General features: G+C 37.0%; 1 protein-coding gene across 2 annotated transcripts in view; it reads left to right on the forward strand.

The window, feature by feature from the left end:
• LOC140133101 (cadherin-18-like) overlaps positions 1-24,818 on the forward strand; it is a 332,044-nt gene that overhangs the window by 137,066 nt on the left and 170,160 nt on the right. For both annotated transcript variants that reach the window (XM_072152759.1, XM_072152760.1), the window contains exon 3: positions 17,994-18,288. In XM_072152759.1, the coding sequence (XP_072008860.1) occupies positions 17,994-18,288 (295 nt within the window). The remainder of the gene's footprint in view (positions 1-17,993; positions 18,289-24,818) is intronic.

Here is a 24,818-nt window from a genome sequence, read left to right on the forward strand (position 1 = left end):
TACTAGTTAGGCCACTTGCACCTCTTTTAACCCCTTAATGACCGCCCTATCGGGATTCTACAGTGGTCATTAAGGGTACTTCTTCTGACGCGATGCCTTTCTATGGCGGAGTGTAAGAAGAATATTTTGGGACACCGGGTCTTGCTGGTGCCGATGTCGGGCTGTGATATCACAGCCCAGACCCGGCACTAACACGCGGGATTGGAAAAACTCAGATCCCGGGTGTTTAACCCCTTAGACGCCACGGTCAAGCATGACTGTGGCGTGTAAGCGTGTCCCACATGGAATGGACACCCCCGGTGAGCTTACCGGGGGATCCGATCCATCCTGCTGCTGCTGCGGTATAACCGCATCCGTATTAATCTGCACAATACATCTAATTCAATATTGAACCCGCTATGTGAATAAAGTAAAAAAAAAACACGAGAAACTTCCTGTAATTTTTCATCAAACACTATCAGAAAAAATGTTCTAAAAAGTGATAAAAAGCAGCTACGTTCCGTAATATGATACGACTGAATAGACCAACTCTTTTCGCAAAAAAATAAGCCCTCAACCAGATCTGACAAAAAAAAAATACAGAAGTTATGGCCCTGAAAATTTGTCGATAGTAAAAAATGTGTTTTTTTCCAATATTGGTTTTGCTCAGTAAAATTGAGCAAAGATAAGAAAAACTATACAAAATATCACCGCAATCGTATTGAACCAAAGAATAAAAATAAAATATTATTTTTACATTACGGTGATTGGGGGAAAAAAGTGCTAAAAATCCAAAATAAAAATTGATGATTTTGTTTGTGTCCCCCTTGACATAGTTAATAAAATCTCATGAATAAGCTATAGACCCCCAAAATTAGTAATCTATACACTGTATCAATCCCGTAAATAATAAGCCCTCATACGTTCACATTAACAAAAAAAAAATATATAGCCTGTACAATGTGACAATACAAATCTGCTGTGAATAGCGCTGCTTTGATCCTATACTCGGCTGCACGCCCATACAGCAGTTTACCACCAAATATGGGCTATCAGTACACTCGCAGGTCCATATTGTTTTAACCCATGTGAAACACTTAAAGGGTTAAAAGACTTAATAGAAGTTGTTTTACATACGTTGAGGGGTGAAGTTTCTATAGTGGGGTAATTTATGGGGTTTTACTATTATTTAGGCCTTACAAAGTCACTTGGAAGCTGAGTTGTCCCTCAAAATGTGAGTTTTGGCAATTTTCATGAAAATGAGAAAAATCGCACCTAAAGTTCATAACATCCTAGAAAAATGACAGGACCCATAAAATATCATCCCAACATAAAGCAGACATTCCGTAAATGTTAATTATCAAGCTTTTTGGGTAGTTTTATTTCCTGCCTGGAAAGCAGAGCATTTCAAACTTGGAAAATGAAGAATTTTTACAAACTTTTGCCAAATTTTCACTTTTTTTCAGAATGAAACGCAAAACTTATCACTTAAATTTTACAGTTAACATGAAGTACAATGTGTCACGAGAAAACATTCTCAAAATCAACCGGATATGTTAAAGCGTTCCGAAGTTATAACCAATTATCGTGGGACATGTCAGATTTTAAAAATCGAGTCTGGTCATTGAGCTGAAAACTAGTGTCGGTGATAAGGAATTAATTATCACAATACACATATATTAATGCATTTAAAAGGGAGACTGCAATCAGACTAGAACTTCCATTTAGAATTTGTAACTAGCATCTTGTAGAGAAATCAACTGTATTTTTTTTTGTCCTTTGTGCTGTTTCAATATGAAAATGAGACTGTTGGTGCACCAAACTCCATCCCAGCAGCTCTCCATGCTGCCCACAATACCACCTGCTTATCTCACATCACAGTTCACTTCAGCAAAGTCATCAAATGGGGTGGTAGTAGGCTCCCTTTAAAAGGTTTGGATCCTGATTGGATTTATTTATAGTAAGTATGATAATTTTAAATTATTTAATCGTTTTAAAACATAGACATATTATACAATAGATCTGTCCCAGGAATATCCTGTTACCTTGTAGCCTATGCTGCATCACTGTGAACAGATGTAGCAGTACTTAGCATGACATATAGGAAAGTGCATCAACATTTTTAGTTAATGCACAAAAAGATTGGTCCCTTGTATTACCTAAAACTAAAGACTTCTGGTTAATTATTTAAATCATTCTTGTTAAGTAGAGCAACGTCTGTATCTTATGAAAACAAAAGCTATTGAAAAGGTATTCATTTAACATTTTGAGTTTAGATTCGGATACAGGAACACGTTGGAGATATCAGGAACCAACGGGATACCACTGTGGCCAGACATTTTGCTACATATCACAGCAGTAATCCCAATCTCCTACATTTTCAAGTGATTGAGAAAGTGAGACCCCCAAAGAGAGGGGGTAATTGGGATAGATTGATCCAGCAAAAAGAGGCAAGATGGATATATACTCTAAACACAGTGGAACCGAATGGCCTTAGTGATAAACTCTCTTTTGTGAGTTTTTTGTGAGGTTCCTGTAACGGTTCTATACAGTACTGACTGGATATGCGTAACATCTGGGAGGTCCCTCACTTCAAGTTCTATGGAAAATCGTCATCTCTCTTGTCCTTGAGCTACCTCTTGTTCTTCTTTTTTGTTTTTGTATATATTTTTCACTCTGTTCTCCATTGTTGTATATAGTTTCATCTACTGTGCAGCTATGTACTGCACATTGTGCTTTTTCCATCATACATCCTATCTATCATGTGCGAGTATACTACTTACTTACCTGGCCCCGGATGCTGTGTGACGAGCACCCGGTTTTTTCCTTCTTCTAACCTCTGCGAGAATGGTACCCCTTACCTAGTTATCCTCCGCAAGAGGAGTGGCCCATTACTGTGTTTATCTTCACCACCGCGTAGCGGTCCAATAGCCATGCATGATGCGCGATCTGGGCGGTCCTTTGTGACGCGCCGGAGTCGCGATCATGTGACCAGGGTGGCTCTGCCCCCGGGCCAGTTCTATGGCCGGAACTTCGGATGACGCATCGGGGTGTATCCAATGGAGGGGCTCGTCTAGTACGACCCATCTGATTGGACAGGACCACTCTATGAGCACATAGGTGGGAGGGACCATATCTTTAAATAGTCGGCGGTTTCCCGCGGCCGCTGCCGCTGACATCAATGAGGGAACCCGCTGTATGAATGTGTGTTATATCAGTATGAACTTACCATCCTACATTCATATATATATTATCTGATCCCTGATGAACAATATAGGGAAACGCGTCGGATCTTAGTAATACGGAGTGCTTACTTAGGATTAGGGCTGCATCATAGGCTATGGGTAGTGAGCAATTGTCTCCATTGAGAATGAAGTGCGACCCATGAGCCCTTCCCTATCCTACACTAGTCACGTTTAAGCCTCCAATTTATCTACAGTTGGACCTTATGCAGGCTATTATCTAGGCTATGTGCCTGAGGTCCCAATCGTAACAGGCTTACTCTCTTTTATCTAGTAGTGGGGTGGCTGTCTTGACCTAGCATCAATTTGCACTTCACGAGTGCTGACAGACTTGATTAATATCTTTCAGCCTAATACCCCCCTAATAGGTCAGATCTCCACATCAACTGGTCTATATTGTTGCCAGTTAGCGAGACTAGACCTTCGTTGTTACACTATTCTTATTGGTGTAAGGTTCTTACCCCCTTACCACATTCGTTGCTTTTCATTTCATTTTACTAGTATATCTAATAAAAGTTAAATTTTAATTTTATACTCTCTACCTCCCCTTTCAGTGATGTACCATTTAAATAAGAGAGGTTAACATCTTTCTATCTCTACACAGTGATTTATTACCTAAAACTAAAGACTTCTGGTTAATTATTTAAATCATTCTTGTTAAGTAGAGCAACGTCTGTATCTTATGAAAACAAAAGCTATTGAAAAGGTATTCATTTAACATTTTGAGTTTAGTTTTTCTAGATTTACTAAAAAAGTTTTCTGTTTTTTTGAGGGTTGGTATATGCTTTGGGTTCCTTACTTATAACTTATTCTTCACCTGCATAATATACAACATGATTAGTAAAAGTTTTGAATGCCAGTTTTTGTTTTCCTTCAGTGGTTAATTGCAAACCTGATATACACATGATATACTACGAGACTCCATCTTAGTAAATCTGGAGATATTCTATGCAATCAGATTGAAATCTCCACAGGAATGGACCTGGTGGGGACTTCAAATACAATCTCTAAGTTTCCCATCAGCAGGCCAGAGTGTCGAAATTCCCCTCATTGGGTAAAAGTCCCTTTTTTAGTGCCATAAAGCAAATATTGACCTTTCTAGAAGCACTGAATTACATTTTTTGGTCATGTAAGGCATGATAAAATGGCTCCATTATCTGTGTCAAGGAAGAATAGCTTCATCACTGTAAATAAACTATTTACAGTTGAATACTGGAAATTTTACTTAAAAGAGAAAAATCCTTTTAGATTAAATACTAATTATGTTTAGTGACCTTTACAGTCAACTTCCATCTCTCTAACCATGTGCACTTTATCAGTGAAGCATTATCAAGGAAGAATCAATTATAGTGTTTACTGATTTATGGAGTTTGGGTAATGAAGAATGCATTTAAAAGAAACAAAGTCACTGATGATGTTTTTACAACATTACATTTTCCATTTTAGTTCTTATTATCAATTTATTTAAATATATTTCCCACAAAAAAGGAGCTTGAGTCTTGTAAAGGGACATAAAAATACAAAATTAATAAGCAGTGCCAGTACAAGTAATTCTCACATAAATTTGATACCACATTTAGATTAAACATTTGTTGATTAAACATTGCTCTCAACATATACGGTAGGGGTGTTCATCATACAATGACGTAAACCTCGCACTTCTGCCATGCCAGATATACCTGCAGGTACAGTCCCCTGATATATCTGTGGACTGTCAACACTGCCGAACCAATCTAGAACAAGTTATAGGTAGGCCACTATGCTACCCATCCCATTCGCTGCATGTCCCTCCATGCCTACTTAAGGTTAAGGGGAAAATAGTCACAATCTCTAGCTGTTTGCAAAGGAATTGGTATTATTTCAAGGCTCATATGCCAGAAAATTGGTGTAAAATTGGTGCCAAAATAAATCTCCTCCATAAGTGTAAAGATAAGCATGCATTTTAGGTAGCTTGTACTAAATGGTTATTTCTCCACGTATACCTTCTTTACACTCTGAAATGTGTCAAATATTCTTGGGTTCTCAATAGGGAGATTGAAGACTTTAACTTCTTATCCTTGAGAACAAAAATATTGGGCATCTCTCATCTTTCCTCTGACATCTACCAGCGGAGTGTCCACCATGACCATTAGATGGTTGACTTATGCCAGGAGACATTAAAGCTTCTCTGACATTGATGTGTTTATCCATCTTATTTCCAAAATGAGCTAAGTGTATGCTATTTAACAATTATTTTGTCATGTTTTCAATAAAAGGAGATTGTTGTACAGAAGTAGCATGTACATAAGTTAAGAAGCCATCAAGTAAAAAGGGAAATAATAGACCAGACTAAAATTGTTGTGTATATGAATTTATTCATAGAGACTCATCATGTTCTGTAGTGCTTTACAGATAATGGGGGACATATACAACCATTATTCAAGAAATTGCAAAGTATAACACATGAAGCAGTAGTAGTGAGTAGTGAGTAACAGGAAATATATATATTTATAATGTCATGTTCATTTTGCTTGACATGTATGTATGTATGCATGTATTTATGTACTGATGCCCAAGTGAAATATAGTCATGTAACTTTTAATTGTATTTAAAATTTAACTTTTTGTAATATTTTGTGTTAATTCACTAATAATTATCTTTTATTATATTTCCTTCTATAAAGGAACATTATCTGTGACTATCATGCAGTTCCTTCCAAATACGGGGTAATTATTTTAAGCAGACCACCAACATTTCTACAGAAAAAATGATTATATAGGGTGCAGTATAATCCACAGTAACCAAACATATACATATAACAAAACAAGCAATTATTGCAGAAAGAGGCTCCGTTTCTATTGTGCAAAAGCTAACAATGTGCAGACACAATCATAGTTGCCCCTTCTTTTTTAAGGCATCATGTGACCTGTTGTAGTGTATGGACACAGGTTACTGGACCAGGCTTCAGGCTTCATGATTTATTTCCAATTGAGCGACACTCACACTAACTGAGCTCTTCCTGAACACAAGCTCATAACAAAAATATTGTAACAACATATGGGTGCAGGTTAACACATTCCTACCCACGGTGCTACATCCCCTCCCCTCTTTAAAGAAAAGTATAAAACATGGGTAACAAACCAAGAACATTTACAATATTACATGAAGAAATATGTATTGAAATACATATAATTTTAAACTTTAAATTCATGTCCATAAACATAGTCCGACAGGTAGGCCAGTGGTTTTGTGGCTCGTCTAACTCTTGGTGGTTCCAAAGTAGATAATTGTGGGTCAGTGTTCAAATAAGTAGAAGCAGCACTGCTACTTTACTTCTTGTTCATCATCATCCAATGATGTAGCTTTCTGGCTCCACAAACGTCTGCCACTGGACTGACAATGGCAGTCGGTTAGCATATTGTTTGTCACTAAACTTTCATAGATCATAGTATCATAGTATCATAGTATATAAGGCTGGAAGGAGACGCAAGTCCATCAAGTCCAACCTTCAAGAATTAAATAAATGTTTTATCCCCATAACCCGTGATATTTTTTCTCTCCAGAAAGTCATCCAGGCCTCTCTTGAACATGTACATAGAGTCGGCCATAGATCATCAATTTCCTTAAGATTCTTTAGACTTGTAGGAGCTGGACTTGCAAGGTCTAGAACAGTGATGGCGAACCTTTTAGTGGCCCAGTTCCCGAAACCCCCCTTATTTATCACGAGGTGCCAACCAAAAATTAGAGCAGTATCTTATTGCTCCTTGTTCTAGAACAACTTTCACCAACACAGTAGAAAGATGGAAAATGTTCATCATTTTAGCTCCTTTCCAGTGTCCCTCTGTACACAGAGAATTGTGGGGCCAGCAAGAGATCATCCAAAGATAATTCGGCCCTGTCTATTCATTCTCCCTTTTCTTACAGTCCCAAGTAGCAAAGTAAGTATCAAAGTATGACTGAAAGCAGCATCTTTTAAGTTGCTTGGAATTGCAGGAAGATTCTTTGAGTCTTGTCTGGTGTGCTGGGCTTATGCCCCGGGTGCCCACAGAAAGGACTCTGAGTGCCGCCTCTGGCACCAGTGCCATAGGTTCGCCACCACTGGTCTAGAAGGTTGGTACTCAAGTTGTGGCTACAAAGAAATTTAGCCACACTTATTCCCGTTGTGGAATATAGAGTTGTTCCATATGCCAAAAAAAAACATTACAGTTCCAATTTTCAGTCTGTTCTCTGCAAAAGGGCAATTTGTAAGGCATTCAACAAAGTTCTATTCCCCTTCCCCATTATCTATCGTGCAATATAGGGTGGTATGATGATGTTCAAAGGCATTTGACTTGAATTCTTTAGAAGTAAACTGAGTAAACCATTATCACTCATTCAGCTAAGGCAAACCACAGGAAACCCATCAATTGCTCTTTTAGTGATAATTACTACCTCTTGCCATCTTGAATAATAATCCACAACTACCAGTGTCCAGAGGGAATATCACACAAATCAATTGCTAGTTCTTTTCATGGTCCATTGGCTGACTCAGTCTGTGTAACCAATAAAAAAAAGTCATCTTTTATTATTTGAAAGTCACACTTCTCCTTTAAGAGTTTCAGAACTGTACATTCATTATGCTGCTGTGTGGTTTTTTTTCCAACAGAATGATGTCATATAAAATATTTGAGCACCTTCAAAGCCTTGTAGCTGATAAGTCTAAGGTGTTGAGGATGCCCGACCTATCTTATCCACATAGACCAGATCAGTTGGTACAACAACAGGGCATAGGTCCTTTCACTGGTTCAATGATAACCTGTTCCAGTAGAGATTTTCAGTGAGATTTGTTCCACAGGTGATCTCAGACTGTAGGATAGCCTCCACGTTAGCTGTGCAGCATGCTTTACATGTGGGTCACTGTGAATGTCTAATTTTAAATCTTTCAACTTTCCTAATCCAGAAAATTCCTCTTTAAGTTTAAAAATGGAATGAGACAGTTGGTTGATTTCTGCATGGTCTGTAGCAGGCCCAATCCTTGATACACCTTGTTCTGTTCTGGGCAGTAGAGTTGATTTTATTCATTACACAACAAGTAATTTAATCCACAAATCCTGTCCCATGTGTTTGAGCAGAAATGCAGAACTTTCCTTCAAGCCAAAGAGGTGTGCTGGAAAAGCCAGTTGCTATTACAGCCATGACCCTAACACAAGGTTTCTTAGCTGTCATAGTAGGATCTGTAAAGGAACCTGCTGTTTGGGTCTTTTAAAGATCTAGTAAAGTTACAATATACTGTACAATATACAATATACTGTAATACTAAAATGTAATATAAAAAGTTACATTTTTTAAATTAAAAAAACCCTAAAAGTTGAAATTACCCCTTTCCCTAGAATTGATATAAAAATAAACAATAAAAATCATAAACATGTTAGGTATTGCTATGTCCCAAAATGCTTTATAAATATATAAAAATGATTATTCCAACAGTGAACCTGTACTGAAAAGTAGCGCTAAATGTCTGAAATGCCACTTTTTTGTCATTTTGCCACACATAACAAAATTGCATAAAAGTGTGATAAAAAATAAAAAAATCTTACAGTTAAAATGGAAGCAAAGAAAACAGCATCATATCCCACACGTGTGAAAAAGTGTGAAAAAACCTGCTAAAACCAATAAAACATATTTGGTATCTCTATAATCACTCCTACCCAAAGAATAAAAGAAAAGTGTCATTTGGAGCTTACAGTAAAAGTCATAATAACAGATCTCACAAGAATATGGCATAAAAGTGTTTTTTTTTCAAGTTCGCTGCATTTGGATTTTTTCCCCCGCTTCCTAATACATGGCATTGAAAATAAATGCTGCCTCTGAGATATGCAAATATAACAATCCTAAATCAGGATTTTGGTTTATCTTTCCGGACATATAAAGATCTGAGAATTGTACTTCAGAAACCTATACTCTCAAAAAGTAAAAAGGGTTTGAATCTACCAAGCCAACCTGAGCATTAAGTTGATTGCATTCAGAAAACAACTTTTTAGTCAAACTTTTGGCTGAAGACCAAAGTAGCCAGGTCAATGGATGCTTTATTGAACAGTAATTACTCATATTCACTCATTGTTTGCCCAAACACACTAAATCAGCAACAGAGAGCAATTCAAACTACCATATATACTCGTGTATAAGCTGAGTTTATCAGCACAAAAAATGTGCTGAAAAACCCCACCTTGGTTTATACACAAGTCTATAAAAATAAACTGACATACTCACATTCCGGCACCCCCAACGCTTGCTGCAGCTACCTGATGCTCCCATCCCAGCGGCTCCTCTTCTGTCTTCTCTCTGCTGTAACAGCTGGCAGAGACATAAAGGGGGTTGGCTATATACTAAAGGGGGCTGGCTATATACTACTGAGGGGTGGCTTTATACTACTGAGGGCTGACTGGCTCTATACTACTGGGACTGGCTATATACTACTGGGGCTGGCTGGATGTATACTCAGGGGCTGTGACCAATGGATTTCCCACCCTCAGCTTATACTCAAGTCAATAGGTTTTCCCAGTTTTTGGTGGTAAAGTTAGGGACCTTGGCTTATACTCAGGCCGTCTGATACTCGAGTATATACAGTACCTGTTTTACTCTCCAAATTTTTGTCAATATAACTCCAGGTCAGGGCTGCTAACATTCCTGCAACATGGAAAGAAATGAGTATCTGTCAAGCTGGCTAGTTTCTTCTTAAGGAACAATGGGGCACATGTATCAAACATTTTACTTTAATTTTTCTTGAGACCTTTTCATGGCAAATGTCCTCATATACTACTCTTTTTTAAATCTAAGACATTCTCCCTTCAAAGTTTGCCATTGTCCAGTTTTCATTAGTGTTCCCTGAGTTATCACGTGAATCCAGATTTGAAAATTGGCACTTTTTAGAAACATTGCAAAAAAAATTGCTAATTTTGGCACAAATCTATGGCGGCCACTTACCAGGCATAGAAATTAGCTAAGAACTAATTGCATCTTTTGGAGATTTTTTTGACTTTTGCTCCAAAAAGTCTGAAATTCACTAAATACCAAATGCCATATGTATCAATAAGGAAAAAACATCTCATCAGTAGAAAGGCCAAGAATAAAAAACAGATGGACAAAGCCAGATTTATGATACATGTGGCCCAATTTTTCCCTCAACTTGCAGACTTACAGGAGCAGTTTGATATACAATTAGCATAGTTTTTGAGCTTTTTTACTGTGTCATGTAATCACTGGCTTTAATATCACCTTAATACTCCTGATAGATAAAAAAAATATACCTCAAATGTAAACTCGAACCTCAACAAATGGTCATGCAGAGATGTCCTTTAGTCCTTTAGAGGACTAGATTGGGATATTAAAATTCCACTAAAACCTCGTCTTCCTGATGGATTATGATGCCCAGGGATAATCAATATAGTCTCATAGAGCATTGCTTTTTGGCCCAATGTTTACAGCTACTGGTATCCACAGTTTAGGCTTAATTGTCCCAATGTGGATAGATGATAAAACAGAAAATATAAATAGCACTCATAAGGAAATGTTTGGATATGAAAGAAGTTGATGAGACAATGGGGGTCATTTATCTTAATTTTTCCCAGTTTTTTTCTGTCTTTTGGAGACATTTTTGGTGTATTGCAATTTTCGCGCCTTGTTGGGGACATTTTTAACTGTACGCCGAATACTTGTTTATTGTCAGTAAGACACATTTATCTTCTATTCCAAATGTTGCAAATTACATTTATAATTTCAAATTGTCCAAAATTTGCAACCATACTTAAGGAAAACTTATTAAATGGAAAGAAATGACTTGAGACATTTGTATGACATTTTTGTGACATTTGTAACAAATGGCTCAAAAAGAGTTCTGAAAAAAATTTATTTAACACAAGGAAAAAGTGAGATTGATAAATTACAAAAGAAGCAGATGAAAAAAAAGACAAAACAAGCCAAAACAAAAAAAGATAAGGTTAATGACCCCCAATTAATCCTTTAAAACATAGGACATGGCATTTGACCTTAGCCCAAAGGATATAATAATATGATGAGTGGTGGATAAGGAGTTCAACAAATTGTTACTCTTCAAATGATTGATTCATAAGTATTCTGTATTCCGATAAATTAACTAGATGATAATGTGTCACCTTTGTTATGTATAGAAAATTAATTAAAAGATAGATAAAAAGTAAGAATAACAGAGCACATTTACTTACCTGTCTCTGTGCGTTTCCTGAGGTGTGTTGTCCGACAAGAATGCACAGCTGCCGCGATTCACTTACATTGTGCGCCCGATATTATGCATGTGTCACTCCTTGCTCAGGTCCGTCAGAGTTCACCTTCTTCTTCCTGGTGTATGTAGGGACATGTCTTGTGACACAATTTAAATGTTAAATCCCACGCTTAGTCCGAATCAGTCGGATCGTCCAACGACAAGAACCCCCCCGCCCCTATTTGTGTCGCATAAAAGCTGGCGCCGATGCACCAAAATCCAATCACGTGCACCAAAATACCCTGCTAAATGCAGCGCAAATCGGAAATCATCAGAATATCCAACGACAGTGTGGTCCACAGACTCTTGAGCCCGAATGTGTTCACAAAATTGATAAAAACTTCATGGTTCTTTTATTTCTTAATTTGGCAGTCAACATAATTTCTTTAATATTCTTTACAACTTTAATGCACATCTTAGCAGATAAGATATTTGTGTTAATAATAATAATAATAAATGCCCAAAATAAAAATAGAAGTAACAATCTAGCCGCTGCAATGGATATAAAACATTACAGTAATTCTCTCTCTCTCCCTCTCATTCTTGACTAGATGGATCATCAATCAGCAGGAACAACTATCCGTGTGACACCTGACTAATAGTTTCATTAATGTACATGATTACCTTTGTTTTATTATGGGAATTCTTCTACTTTGGGGATTTGAATTTTCACCTGAACAAAGTTTCAGTTAATTGCTCTGGTGAATCCCATCACAACCAACAATCCTAATGATATGTACTATAATTTTTCATGTGTTGAATATACTAAATTAAATAAAATGACAATGCTTTGCATATCAGGTAAAATAAATATATAACGTAAAAAAAAAAAATTATGCTTTTCATTCTGAAATTACTTCAAATAAGAGAAAATGATGATACAAATGCCATACAGTTAACTGAGCGGACAATCAGACCCTGAATATTTCTTATTTCTAAAATATATAGATAAATAACAGTAAAATAAAAAAAATAAATTAAAATTAAAACATACCTTGCAGTAAATGTGTCAAAGTGATGTTTTGAAATATACTGTAGAATAAGTCGCTAAACAACAGAGTTACAAATGTGACTGGCATGTGTTAGCTGAATAAAGATTCTTCAAAAGAAACTTCAGCGCCAGTGGAAAAAAAGTCTTGAACTTATCACTAACTGAGTTAATTTTGCTTCAAGGTAGCTTTAGGTAAAGGCAACGTAGAATAATACAACATTGCTTTACAAGTAAACACAGTACAGTACAAGACGGAAAACGTAAGTGCACCAGTTACATGAACTGCGAAAATGGCTCTAGTTGTCCTGTCACTTATAGTTAATACAATTGTTGTGTGAATGAAGCTGCTACAATAGTTTTTCTAAAGCTTTTTCAAAAACATTTATGTCCTTGCAATTTGACAAACAGTGGGTATTACTGTATGGGTCTTTAGACCAATGCCTAGTAGAACTAGACAGTATTAATCACTGTATCTGATGTTGGATGATTAATCCGTGGGGGAAATTTATCCTTAGTCAAGGCATTTGTGTGTGCAGTTTTTCCCAGTTTTGAACTTTGATTTACCTGAGAGGTTGATATATAAGGCTATAAGTCACAAACTCTTCTGCAACTCTTTTCATCAGGATGTATAGCAATTCCTCATCCAAATTTAAATGAAGGTTCAATAGAAGCCCTGGATGGTAGACTGGTTACAAATCTAACATTTGCTACCGAGATGCAATTCAGTTCACAATGGAGAGTGAAAAGCAAAAAAGTAGCAACGTCTGTAATTGGCAACAAAACCTCAGGGTTGTTGAACTAACATACATGTAGAATATTTAAATACCCAGTTCCTTAATGCTGCACGACTTTATGCCCATGGTACAGGAGTAAGGACTATATGTAGAGGGCTCATGGACTGGGCCCTCTCCATGGGCGGTGGGTGTCAGCTATTTTATACAGCTGACACCTGCCTGTAATTTCCGTGGTCAGTGTTGGCACTGATCATGGCAGTTAATCAGTTAACCAGAGCTGGGCCCTGCCATCTTGGATGACATCATTGGAGGTCACTGATCAGTGGCTATGACAGCTATAAGCCCGTTAAAGGCTCCTATAGAAGTCATTAGGAAGTCTATCATACAGACTGTAATATAGAAGCAGTATAATCACAATATACTGCAATACAGCACTATTCTGATCAGTTGCCTTCCTATATGACTCTGGTGATGCTTCAATGGGAATTAGAGTAGAGGTGCAGATTCTCCCCAATATTTTATGTGCAAGGTGTCTAAGGTAGACAATATAGAAACTGTCTATAAATTAAAGCTTACAGAGAGGAAACTGCTCAATTGGACACACTATTGATTTATCCAAAGATTGTTGAAAGGTAAAGTACAGCTCACTTTACCCAAATTTGAGCTAAAGTATATAAGACTTATCAGTAAGTGAAACTGCATATTTATGTTGTATGTATAGTTTGGGCAGCACGGTGGCTGAGTGGGTGGCACTTCTGCTGTGTAGCGCTGGAGTCTTGGGTTTGAGTCCCACCCAGGTAAATATCTGCAAAGAGTTTGTATGTTCTCTCCGTGTTTGCGTGGGTTTCCTCCAGGTACTCCGGTTTCCTCCCACACTCCAAAATATACTGGTAGGTTGTTTAGATTATGAGCCCCATGGGGACGGGGACCAATTTGGCAAGATTTGTGCAGCACTGCATAATCTGTGTGCGCTATATAAATAAAGAATTATTGTTATTATTAGTTTAAAGTTTTACGTGAATTGTACCAACTTATCAGAAGACAACATCCAGGTGCTGAAAGTGCAAACAGCGCCTATAACAAAGCAGCTGCACTAATTCCCATCACTTTTTATTTGGGAGTGTAGAAGCACAGATTGATTCACATTACCATTTTCTCCTTTAATATTGGAGATTTGGAATCTACATGAGACATTACACTCAACTACTGTACCGTAAGTATGACAATTGGTTGAGTGATTTCATGATTGTGTTTACAGGGATCAGCTTATCAAGTCAAGAAGAGTTGTTTAAATAGCTGATTAATAATATATTTAATGGGATTTGGAAACTTTCCCCGTGCCCAGTGATTTATTGTGCTTTATATCGATACATATTTTTTGTAACAAACATAATATTTTTTTGCTGTTGTAATGAACCATTATAACAAACAGCTTGTCACACATGGAGATTGCAGTGATAGTAGTACTACAGTACTACTAGTAAGGTTTCATGCATTTTGGTCTGTCCCCTTATTATTATTGTTTAGCCATTATCAGAGGAAAGCTAGCCTGTATTTTGGTCCAGCACTATTTTTTGGATTCTCTAGACAAATTTTATGCCTCACTGTAACCATTTACTTTCAATTTGTATGTCTACCTGCTGGGTCTGTTGGTCATCTTCACAGCAGAGATCCTGGAGAATTAAGTGCTGTCGACACATCCAAAATACTACTAACACTTCTGCTAGTAATAGCACTATTCTTTACTGGAATGTAGAGCGTACGTGTGCTCAAGTTAACTGTGTCTGATGCTAAGCAGTAGATTTAATATATTATAAAGAAAAACTTCATAGTGAATAATTATAATGGCAAAACTCATATTTTGTGAAATGTTCAGAGCTCGGAAGTTATTGAAGGTTTGCCGATTTGAGAATGTCGACATATCCAAATCTTGCTTCAGACAAAAAAAGAAATAACCTTAATGTAATAGTGGAAATGTACTGCATGATCAAAATTTAACTTGGTTTGGATTAGGTTCCTCCTATGTCACTGCATGCTGACACACAATTTACTGTGCTGTTATTCTTGGATATTTATTATGTACCAACAGTAAAAGAATAATCATAATGTGCTCTGGAACCGAAAAACGCTGCACAGCAACAATCATGTCTTACAAGGATACTCAGCATGAGTATGAATTATAAAATATTTCATTTTTCTTATAGCAGTGCACAATTGCTATGCACCAGGATACATTCTCAGAATACCTTATTTATGAAAGGGGAAGATAAACACCAAGATACCAGCTCATAAGACAACCTTGACAAACAGCTTCTGAATTATTCAGATAGGCTATTGTGCATATTCAGAAACCTCTCACTGAGTGAAGAATGCTGCATGAGCTCACAATATTCCAGCTTGGTCTACAAGGATATTGGAGAAGTAGACTGCTATTAATGCATGTACTTAATGCATGTAATCTTGACCTATGCTGGTCTGAAAACAAATCAGCATTGCATACTAGATAATAAAACAGGATGATAAAATATGGATGAAGCTGCTTACAGTTAGTTCTGAATTATAAAAAAAGAAGCCAGTTAGCAATACAGCTATAATTTTCATTGAATAATTATTCATAGTGCTGTTATACCATGGTACTGAATGCCTAGCTAAATTATGGATACAGAAAAGTAATAAAATTCACTTAATGACTTTGTCTATGGGGATGTATTTTTTGGAAATGCTTTTTTTCTGTTTGGAATTCATAAAGCAGCTGGGTTCCTATACTGTATTCATATAATCTATCTATGTTATATTAACTACCTGACACAAAAAGTGTTTATGTGAACAACTACCACATCTTTACTTTCTTAAGTATACATGTTCTCTTCATCATTGAGCTAATGCATGCCTGGATTATGACTAAAAATGTAGGTATCAGCGACTGTCTATTTTGTAGGTCTGATTGCAGTCTTTATGGTATATGTATAATGACAACATTTCTTGGTAGTAGCATTTGGTCCTAGAAAAACCTAGTGGGGGCATTTATTATTTGTGACACAAGGTGCATTTCTTGGTGCCCACATGTGTGCATTATCAGATGGCATTTTAGATTGCCTTGCAAGGGCTTAGTAAATTTATGCACAACCAAAAATTCTACATTCATGACTCCACATTCATAAAGGCGATATCAAAACTTGGTAGACTTGCTTGGTAAAAGCTTTGCCCAATTTAAGTGACACAAAAAAAAGGCATCAGTGTCAGAAAAAGGAAAATTCTGGTCCCTACACAACATGAATATGGTACACATGACATAGGAACAAAAAAAAGGCTGCCAATAAACTGCTGTGAAGAGAATAATAAATTAATCTCCAGTGACTTTGTATTACCGGATCAAGAAGAGATATTCTAGTAATCAAAGTATATCCGCAGGATCGAACCTCTCACCAGGAATATCATTTTAAGCTGCTGACAAGTTCCAAGTGCCATTATCAGCATTCTGAATAATTTCAGTACATTTATACATTTAATATACATTACCTGGCTCCCTGCTTAATACACATGACAGGAAGTGGGTGCTGCATGAGTATGGAAGAGAGGAAATTGACTCAAGCACACCTAGGCCACAGCTGCCTTAGGGCTCACGACACGCTTCAGGCAGAAATGTTTCATGTACTGTAAATTGAGGGTTAAAAAACAAACAGGAAAAAAAGACAGAATAACAAACTAACAATTAACAATAAGCTAATTTGTAAAAATCACTTACAAAGTCTTTGGTTTCATTTGAATGGAATAATGTGAATTTAAAAATTAAAATTTTTGTTTACTATATTTTTGCTAAATTCAGCGCTAACCACCATTATCTGTCTTCTAGTCGGCATCCCTCTGATATTCCCTTCTCCTCTCAACTAAAATTATAGATATGCATATATTTTCTTTTGAGGAAAGGAGGGGTTTAAATTAATGATTTTTAATGAAATCAGGTCTAATTTATCTTGAGGAAAGTAATGCTTTTTATTTTATTGTATTTCTTTCATGTATTTACCATTCTTCAAACAAGAAAACAGGCATGTAGCTGCTATTGGTCAGCAGAATGTTGGGGGAAGTATAGTAGACTTACTGCTCACTAGACATTTTTCCATCCGGAATCAAACATTTCAATGTAAGGACCACTATATTTCTATGATAGTAGTAAATAAAGAATGTAATAACAGAAAAAAGAACCATGTTGCTACTCCTCCATTTTGAGGAAAAAATACAGTAACTTTGAGATGTAGGTCTGCTCAGCCAGTTATGATCTCTTCTTTCCCTTGTATTTCGATTTATTGGACCATAAACCCCATACCAAGCTGAAACACAGTTACAGTACCTAATATTGATGTTGGTACGTCTTGTGCAACACTCAGAAAATGGGCCAATGTCCTGCTTTAGTAGCAGCAGAAGTTGACAGTTTTGAATATTTATGTCTTCATGTCACTACTTTGACTAGAAACCTCATCTCAATCCAGCCATCAAATTCCAATGATAAAATTAATGGTGTTTTACAAATAATCCCAATAATCCATATATATCAGAACCTTTATTATTCAGTGATTTCATGGTAAATTAAAGCATAGGAACATATTCCCAAACCTGAATCACTTTCAAAACTATCTAAAAAGCATACTGAACTGTTTTATAGATTATTCAAAAATCTGTAAATGTTGTAAAACTAAATCAAGTATCTAGGTGTAGAAAGTAACCACAATGCAGGGAGTCAAGTTAAAGTAAACTGCATACATATTGTTGACTCTTTATGTCTATTTCTCTTACAGTTGCACTCAAATTCGGACAAAGGTGATGGATCTGTAAAATATATATTAACTGGTGAAGGAGCTGGGACAATATTTATTATTCATGACACAACAGGGGACATTCATGCTACAAAAAGTCTGGACCGTGAACAAAAGTCACATTATGTTCTACACGCACAAGCTATCGACAGAAGAACCAACAAGCCTCTTGAACCAAAATCTGAATTTATTATCAAAGTTCAAGATATAAATGACAATGCACCTGAATTTCCTGATGGACCTTATGTTGTCACAGTTCCAGAGATGTCTGACATTGGTAAGCAGCACCTTCTCTAATTGTACATGTTGTCTATATTTAACCAGTTAATTATGAGAAATTACTCTGAATTTAAAGATGATATTTTTGTGTAAATTTGAGGCTTATAATACATTTCAACTGATGCATATTATGTGAACTGTATAGCTAGAAAATTGAAAAAAAAAAAAAAAGAAGATAGCGCTTCCATAAAGTGGTTGATCATGCACATTATTTAACTGTTCCAAATCCAACCCTTTAGTGATGAGAGCTTACCTGTACACAAAATAATTGAAGCAATTTAAAAAGCTGACAGCCTGACGTCCTAGACTATGATGGTCTTCATAGGTGCATTTATTAAGTGAAAATGGAATTAAATTTTAATTTATTTCCATTGAGATGATGCATTTCAAGGGTAGACCACCCCCTTCATCAGATCCTGAGCATCCATATAAGTATTGACCTGTTGAGCTGAGTTTTTATCATCAAAGTATCTAACTATTAAGTAGCTTTCCTTTCCCAAAAATACAGTATTTTGTGTAGATATTTTGTATGAAGCATTACCAGTAATGATAAGCAAAGCGGTTAAAGTTCGGGCAAAGCCGGACTTAGTGCCAGTGACATTTAAACGAATTGATTGCAATGCAGGTGGCATTTATACAATTAACAGCATAAGGGGTAAGCACAATCAAACCTGTACCCAAACTTATTATTGAAGTCCGGCTTCGGGGGACACGAACCTGCAATTCTCGATATGGACCCAAACATTGCGGTTTGGGTGGCTCATCACTAATTAGTAGCTTTGTTTGTATGTTTATTTTAAATATTCTTTTTTTTACTTTTTGTTCTGCACATAGGCATTTTAACAGATACATATTAGAGTAAGCTTCTGTACATACAGTATAGAATTCTCAAAGTAAATGAATAGATGAGAATCCAGTTTTACGGACATTACTTTATTGCTAACCTAGTAGTTATTGCTCTTTATTATAACCAGAATTCTGCACAGTGGATTGCAGCATTTTTAAGTAGGCACAAACCTTGTAATGTTAACACAGGTTGTTAATACCACATAAATGTAATTATTTTTCAGAACACATTACAACATCATTGGCTTTTACAGAATGTAGTATTTTTAGATTTTGTTGATCATTTTACCATTGTAGGGGCTTCGTAGTACAAAATGGTCAGTATGGGTACTCTGAGCATTCTTGGGGGGCCTGTTTACAAAAAAACATAACATACTGTGTGACCTGGCATCTTTTGATTTCAGCCAGTAATAATATATTTTTTTATCTAGTTCTACTAGTATATGCACGAAAATCTCTTTGCTACTGTTTTTTGTGTAACATTTGATTATCTCCTGTAAGTAATACTGGAGACTTACAGCTTTTTCAGATTTTGTAGTTCTACGGCCATCACAATTTGGCTCATGTCAAATTCAATAAGGTCTTTACATTTGTCCATTTTTCCTGCTGACAACACAGAACTTTAAAAATGACTGTAATTTGCTCCCTTATAGCTAGCACCCCTTGGCAGGTGGCATTGTAACGAGAAAAATCTATGTTATTCAGTTCTGCTGTCAAAGATTTTCATGTTATGGCTGATCAGTGTATATAAAGTACTTGTAGTTTTTTGAAGTTTTCCCTAGTTCCCAAGTATCAAAAAGAAAAAGCCCTTCAGTATAAAACATACATCTTTGTTTTAATAACACATGCACTCAAACAGAATAAAATAGTTGTATTATTATTTCAGGTTTGTATTTCATCCTCTTTATATTCTAGCTAGATTATGTTCATTCTGTGCCATTTGTTCTCAAAATTGTAGAAGTGTATTTGAAATGCATAGTATGCTGCCATTACCAATGATGAGAGCTAAAGCCATGCCAGACAGTATAAATTCAGCACTCTGATGAATAAAATTTGCATATTTATTTGACAGCAGAAATAATATGAAATAGACTTGAAATTTCTTTATGTTCTGCTGGTGGTAAAATGAAACCACAAAAATGTATACAAAAAGACAATCCAAACCAACTCTTTACTTTGTGGGGCATAATAGAACATATGAAATAATCTGTGATTCCTGTTATTATTACATATCTATAATAAATATGTCACAAGCTGAGTTGGGCACATACATAAATATGTGTTATGACTATGACTATAAATTCATGCAGTTCATAACTTTACTTAGATCATTACTGTAGCTCTGTGTTTTACTAGGGGCTATGTCTGGCCTCTATCTCTATGCACTTATTTACAATGTTCCTGTGTGAACTGTTCCATGATCAGATTACTTATATGCATTTAGTATAACAGTGCTTCTGCAAATAAGCCCTTCCTTGTACTCTGCCTTACTGGGCATGTTCAGATTTGTGTGTCCCAAATTAAGTAGTTTTTCACAAAGTAACTAATGTGTTAAAGGGAACCTATCATCCCTGCTATTCATCTGCAACGGAGGTGATAGGTTCCCTTTAACACAAGGTGATATGCTATTATTTGTGTGTGGCCACTATGTAGGTGGTGTAAATTGAAATTGCTGACTTTCAAGTCTTTGTTATTCTATTGAAATATTTTATTACATTAGATTCATGAAAAATTACATTTCTTAACAAAACCAGAGATCTGTTAATCTGTCTTTTTGTATAGAAAAAAACAATAATCTCATCTACTTTTTAAGAAAATATCAAATGTGACTAATAACTGAGGAATGCAAGTAAAGTTAAAAAGATCTTACTATGGTTGTTGTATGTTTATAAAAGGCCTCAAATGCATTTCCCAATATGAATTCAATATAAAAAAACACTTTAGAATTAATTTTCAAATAACTATTATTAACTATGAATCTTTTTATCTGTTACAAGGTTACAAAAGTAAAGTTAGACTTATATATGTATATATATATATATATATATATATATATATATTTTTTTTTAACTGCAGTAGTTTATAAACATCTACACATTTGCTGAACATGAAATTGTGTACATAGGTTCCCACCAGCAAATTTCACAGTCTGGCACCTTTCGACTCATGGACAAAACTTGTGCAGTTTCTGGAAGAAAGCGGAACTGTTTAGTAATGTCTATATCACCATTAGTTAACTTGTTTCTATTGCTTTACCATTCTCACCTGCAGTCATTATAATGTTTTTTTTGTATAAATATTTTTATTGATTTTCAAAATACAGGTTACACAAAATGCATAAAATTCGAATGAGTAGCCAGGTACCATTAAGCATGACAATGGTAAGCAAGTTAGATTACATTTATATGTTCCATTAAGTGCTGCTCGTGATTAAACCACCATGAGGCATAGAGTTTGGTAGGCCTTGCTTGCTATCGGTCCAGAACGGAGGGCCGAAGAGAGTGAGCCTGCAAACTAACTAATAACAGGTATTAAAAGAAAAGAACGAGAACATACAGCCATAGACCATTAATGTAAAGTATTGCTAAGAAAAGATTTTTAGTTTATCACCTTCATTTTGTGCTGGTAGTAATTTGTGTATCTTCCTTCATATGTCATAAGGGGGGGGAGTAAATCTAGGGGCAGGAAGTTACATCTTCTACGGGAGGCGTACTGTGAGTACAGTCGGTTGGTTCTATGCAATGGTTATGGAGTGCTCACGTAGTTTTGAGGGTGGGAGTAAACTGGCAACCACTTATGTGACCGCCTCTCTACCTATTCCTCTAGCTGCTACCTAGGGCACCCAGAGTTTCACAAACCTATTGTGCCTCCTCTCTGCCTAGCTTGCTAGTTCTTGCAACTGGTAGAAGTGGTCAATTTTCTCTAGCCATTGGCCCTTTGTGGGAGCATTTTTCTGAAGCCAATTCAGGGGGATCAACAACTTAGGGGTGCACAAAATATCTAGCTCCTTCTCCCACTGAGCAATATATGCTGGCTTTACTGTGTTGAAGGGGTTTCCTAAAAGTTTGTGGTAGCACACTGATATAAGACCCCTATTCGGAAGTTGTTTGAGAGTGAGGTCTTCTAGCCATGTGCAGGTAGGTTTAGGTATTTGCCCCGCATTCAGTTGGTGACAAATCATGGTTATCTCCATGCTGTGAAGGAAGTGTGTGCTGTGGAAGAGTTCTGCCACACTACTAGGGATATCTTTTAATTGTCTTGCCAGAATAGGTGCTGTGCGGTTTGGCCCTGTAAAAGCGACCATACCCCTGTTTTGGCAGTGAGGGTTCAGATAGAACGGTAACAATTTACTTGGCATGCCAAGGGAGGGAGTATTGTAAAGTTGGGTCAGTAGTGAATTTCCTGACTTCTTGTATAATGTTTTTTTTTTTTTTTTTGCCCAGGCAAATGAATGTGGATTTCAGTAATTGAATACAACATCCTTCCTGAAAGACTAGTGGTTCTTTTGTATGAATCATAGTGTTCATCAAATTAAATCGAAAACACTGCATGTCACAGACATCAAAAACTGTTGTTATAAGAGGAGATAGAAAGCTTTTTATGGTTGTAGATACTGCACAGGATTCAGGGCCGCATCTGCCATGAGGCAGGATGAAAATTTCGCCTCATGCGGCAGACGCAGAGCCCTGATGGAGGCGGCACAACAGCTGTGGGTGATTTGGGCACTCGCCCGAATCATCCACTAGCACTACGGACCTTCCGCCAGCAGTGCTCTATGGCTCTGAAGGACGCAGGGGGCGTTTGATGTCATGCCGCCTGCGTCCATGTACAGCAGCGCTGCCCGGCAGGAATAGGGACGTGCAGACTGCCAATGTTTTGTATGGGGAAGGTTCCGGTGGGCTGCTCCTTGTCGGCTAATGGAAGAGAAGGGCCCTGTGCAGAGGCTTCACTGACTGCTTTTGCTGCTGCTCCATCCCAGCCTCTGCACCGGTTTTGTGAAAGAAAACAGCCTCTGTCCCAGCAAAGGATCCTCCAGTGACTTGCTGCAGAAGATCACATTAGCAAGCTCCGCCCACCAGCTCGGAGCTTCTCAAGTTCAGCAGCAGCTATGTATGCTGCTGTGTATGATAATGTGTGTATAATGCTGCTGTGTGAATGTTGTGTACTGTATAATGCTGTGTGTATGCTGTGTGTATGATGCTGTGTACTGTATAATGCTGTGTGTATGCTGCTGTGTACTGTATAATGCTGTGTGTATGCTGTGTGTATGATGCTGTGTACTGTATAATGCTGTGTGTATGATGCTGTGTACTGTATAATGCTGTGTGTATGCTGTGTGTATGATGCTGTGTTCTGTATAATGCTGTGTGTATGATGCTGTGTACTGTATAATGCTGTGTGCATGATGCTGTGTACTGTATAATGCTGTGTGTATGATACTGTGTATATGCTGCTGTGTGAATGCTGTGTACTGTAAAATGCTGTGTGTATGATACTGTGTATATGCTGCTGTGTGAATGCTGTGTACTGTATAATGCTGTGTGTATGATACTGTGTATATGCTGCTGTGTGAATGCTGTGTACTGTATAATGCTGTGTGTATGCTGTGTGTATGATGCTGTGTACTGTATAATGCTGTGTGTATGATGCTGTGTACTGTATAATGCTGTGTGCATAGTCATAGTCATAGTATATAAGGCTGGAAGGAGACGCAAGTCCATCAAGTCCAACCTTCAAGAATTAAATAAATGTTTTATCCCCATAACCCGTGATATTTTTTCTCTCCAGAAAGTCATCCAGGCCTCTCTTGAACATGTACATAGAGTCGGCCATAATAACCTCCTGCGGCAGAGAGTTCCATAGTCTCACTGCTCTTACAGTAAAGAACCTTTGTCTATGGTGATGGTAAAATCGCCTCTCCTCTAGGCGTAGAGGATGCCCCCTTGTCCTGGTCACAGGCCTAGGTATAAAAAGATCTTTGGAGAGATCCTTGTACTGTCCGTTCAGGTATTTGTACATTGTAATGAGGTCTCCCCTCAGTCGTCTTTTTTCTAAACTGAATAATCCCAAATTTTGTAATCTGTCAGTGTATTCTAATCCCCCCATTCCCCTAATAATCCTGGTTGCTCTCCTCTGCACCCGTTCCAGCTCTATTATATCCTTTTTATACACTGGTGCCCAAAACTGTACACAATATTCCATGTGTGGTCTGACCAGGGATTTGTATAAGGGCAAAACTATGTCTTTATCATGAGAATCTATTCCTCTCTTGATACATCCCATTATTTTATTTGCTTTAGCAGCAGCCGCCTGGCTCTGGTCACTAAAATTAAGTTTACCATCCACCAATACGCCCAGGTCCTTTTCAGCTTCAGTTTTACTAAGTAATTGACCGTTTAGAACATAATTATACTTTTTGTTTCCATGGCCCAAGTGCATAACTTTACATTTATCTACATTAAACCTCATCAACCATTTCTCTGCCCATCCCTCAAGCTTCCACAAATCCCTCTGTAATGCTAAACTATCGACCTCAGTATTTATTACTTTACACAGCTTAGTATCATCTGCAAATATTGAAACTTGACTGTGTAAACCCACTACAAGGTCATTAATAAAAATATTAAAAAGAAGTGGCCCCAATACTGACCCCTGTGGCACTCCACTGGTAACATCAACCCA

This window comes from Engystomops pustulosus, chromosome 5 (genome assembly GCF_040894005.1).
Source record: "Engystomops pustulosus chromosome 5, aEngPut4.maternal, whole genome shotgun sequence".
Taxonomy (NCBI): domain Eukaryota; kingdom Metazoa; phylum Chordata; class Amphibia; order Anura; family Leptodactylidae; genus Engystomops; species Engystomops pustulosus.